General features: G+C 27.3%; 1 protein-coding gene across 1 annotated transcript in view; it reads right to left on the bottom strand.

Annotated features, from left to right (window-relative positions):
- LOC108756715 (glutamate receptor ionotropic, delta-2-like) overlaps window positions 1–1,497 on the bottom strand; it is a 9,516-nt gene that overhangs the window by 2,933 nt on the left and 5,086 nt on the right. The window contains exons 5-6 of the mRNA XM_018500728.1: window positions 1,083–1,253; window positions 300–526 (exon numbers count right to left, since the gene is read on the bottom strand). Coding sequence (XP_018356230.1) covers window positions 300–526; window positions 1,083–1,253 — 398 coding nt within the window. The remainder of the gene's footprint in view (window positions 1–299; window positions 527–1,082; window positions 1,254–1,497) is intronic.

Raw genomic sequence — 1,497 nt, 5'->3', positions numbered from 1 at the left:
CATATACATATTTAATATTTATTATTTAATATAATACATAATACGAGAGTTTAATAATGAGTGATTATAGCCGGTAATAATAATGAATGAAAATGTAGAAATACTACAATTTTTGCACCCATTGAAATTTTATGAGGCCATTAATTATGTGTTTTGTCCACATTCCCGACTCTGTAATTACGTATTATTATGTATTATTTAAATTAGTATTGTATGTAAAAGAGAGATGATAACAATGCGAAATGATAATCTATTGTTATAATAGCATAACTACTCTAAAAAAAGAAAAAAAAATAAACCTTGCATGCACATGATACTCAAGCACCAAAGTGCAGATTCCCCGATCTCGACGTATTTTTCATCTTCATCATGTAACATTGTTTTAGCGGCATAAATAACTGTCGCCATCGCGATAAACATGATGAGATATGTTCCAGCGACGCAGCCGAGTAATCGATTATCGAATGGTTGCAAAAATATATCCCTCATCGTGCCGGTCTCCAATGGATGATAATAAATATTTCTCCTGCATAAAATATTATCATATATTATTATATAGAAGAAAAAAATAGTTATATTTATAAAATTTTAATTAAAATAATTTTTTGTGCTTTTTTTCAATCATTTTATTTTTGGTACTACGTTCTTTACTTCACACTATTCAAACAAAAACACAGACATCGATTTTGAAAAACTAATCTTTAATGTTTAAAATATTACTTTGAACTTATTACTACAAAATATTTTTAATTTAAATAACGTAAAATGCAAACGTAAATTCTTAGTACATTTACATTTAAAGCAAACTATTTTATATTTATCTCTTAATGTATATTGATAGTAATCTAATATGATTTATGCGGAATGTATAATTTGCACAAATTAATATTTCCTCGTTGTAATTAGTATTTCCTCAATAGAAGAATATATTAGCATAAAGAAATAGAAACAAATATGAAATATATTAAGTTATAAATAGAATGTTTAGTTTAAAGTACAATAATAAAATAATAAAGTTTACACTGCTCGTTCGCTCATTAATTTTCACTTCTTTGAATTTATTAAAATATTTTTATACCGACATGTAACGTATCAAAGGATGACTAAATGTCATTTCCGTCCAACGCTCTTCGTCGTTCGCCGTTATATATCCTAAACCGATGTCGACGGTGCCAGTTACAACATCACCGAGAAGATGGCTCCATTCTTTATTAGCTAATGTACCTAGCTTTTCGTGCGGCACCAACTCGATGCTATAAAAATTCAAAATAAGTCATTTCTAACTTTTTCTTTGTAATACATTTTTCAGATTCATTTTATTTTTATTTCTTTCCAAAGATTTATTTTATTCTTTGTGGAAACATTTTTTGTAGAATTTCTATTATTTTATATGTAACATGCGTATGTGTGAGAAATCTAATTTTCGAAATAACTTTCTCAAGAATTAAGGGACATGCTTTACAATACATATGAATTACTGATTGGCGTTGCCAAGAT

The sequence above is a fragment of the Trachymyrmex septentrionalis genome, unplaced genomic scaffold (assembly GCF_001594115.1).
Source record: "Trachymyrmex septentrionalis isolate Tsep2-gDNA-1 unplaced genomic scaffold, Tsep1.0 scaffold13, whole genome shotgun sequence".
NCBI classification, from domain to species: domain Eukaryota; kingdom Metazoa; phylum Arthropoda; class Insecta; order Hymenoptera; family Formicidae; genus Trachymyrmex; species Trachymyrmex septentrionalis.
This window is presented reverse-complemented; position numbering and strand designations above follow the sequence as displayed.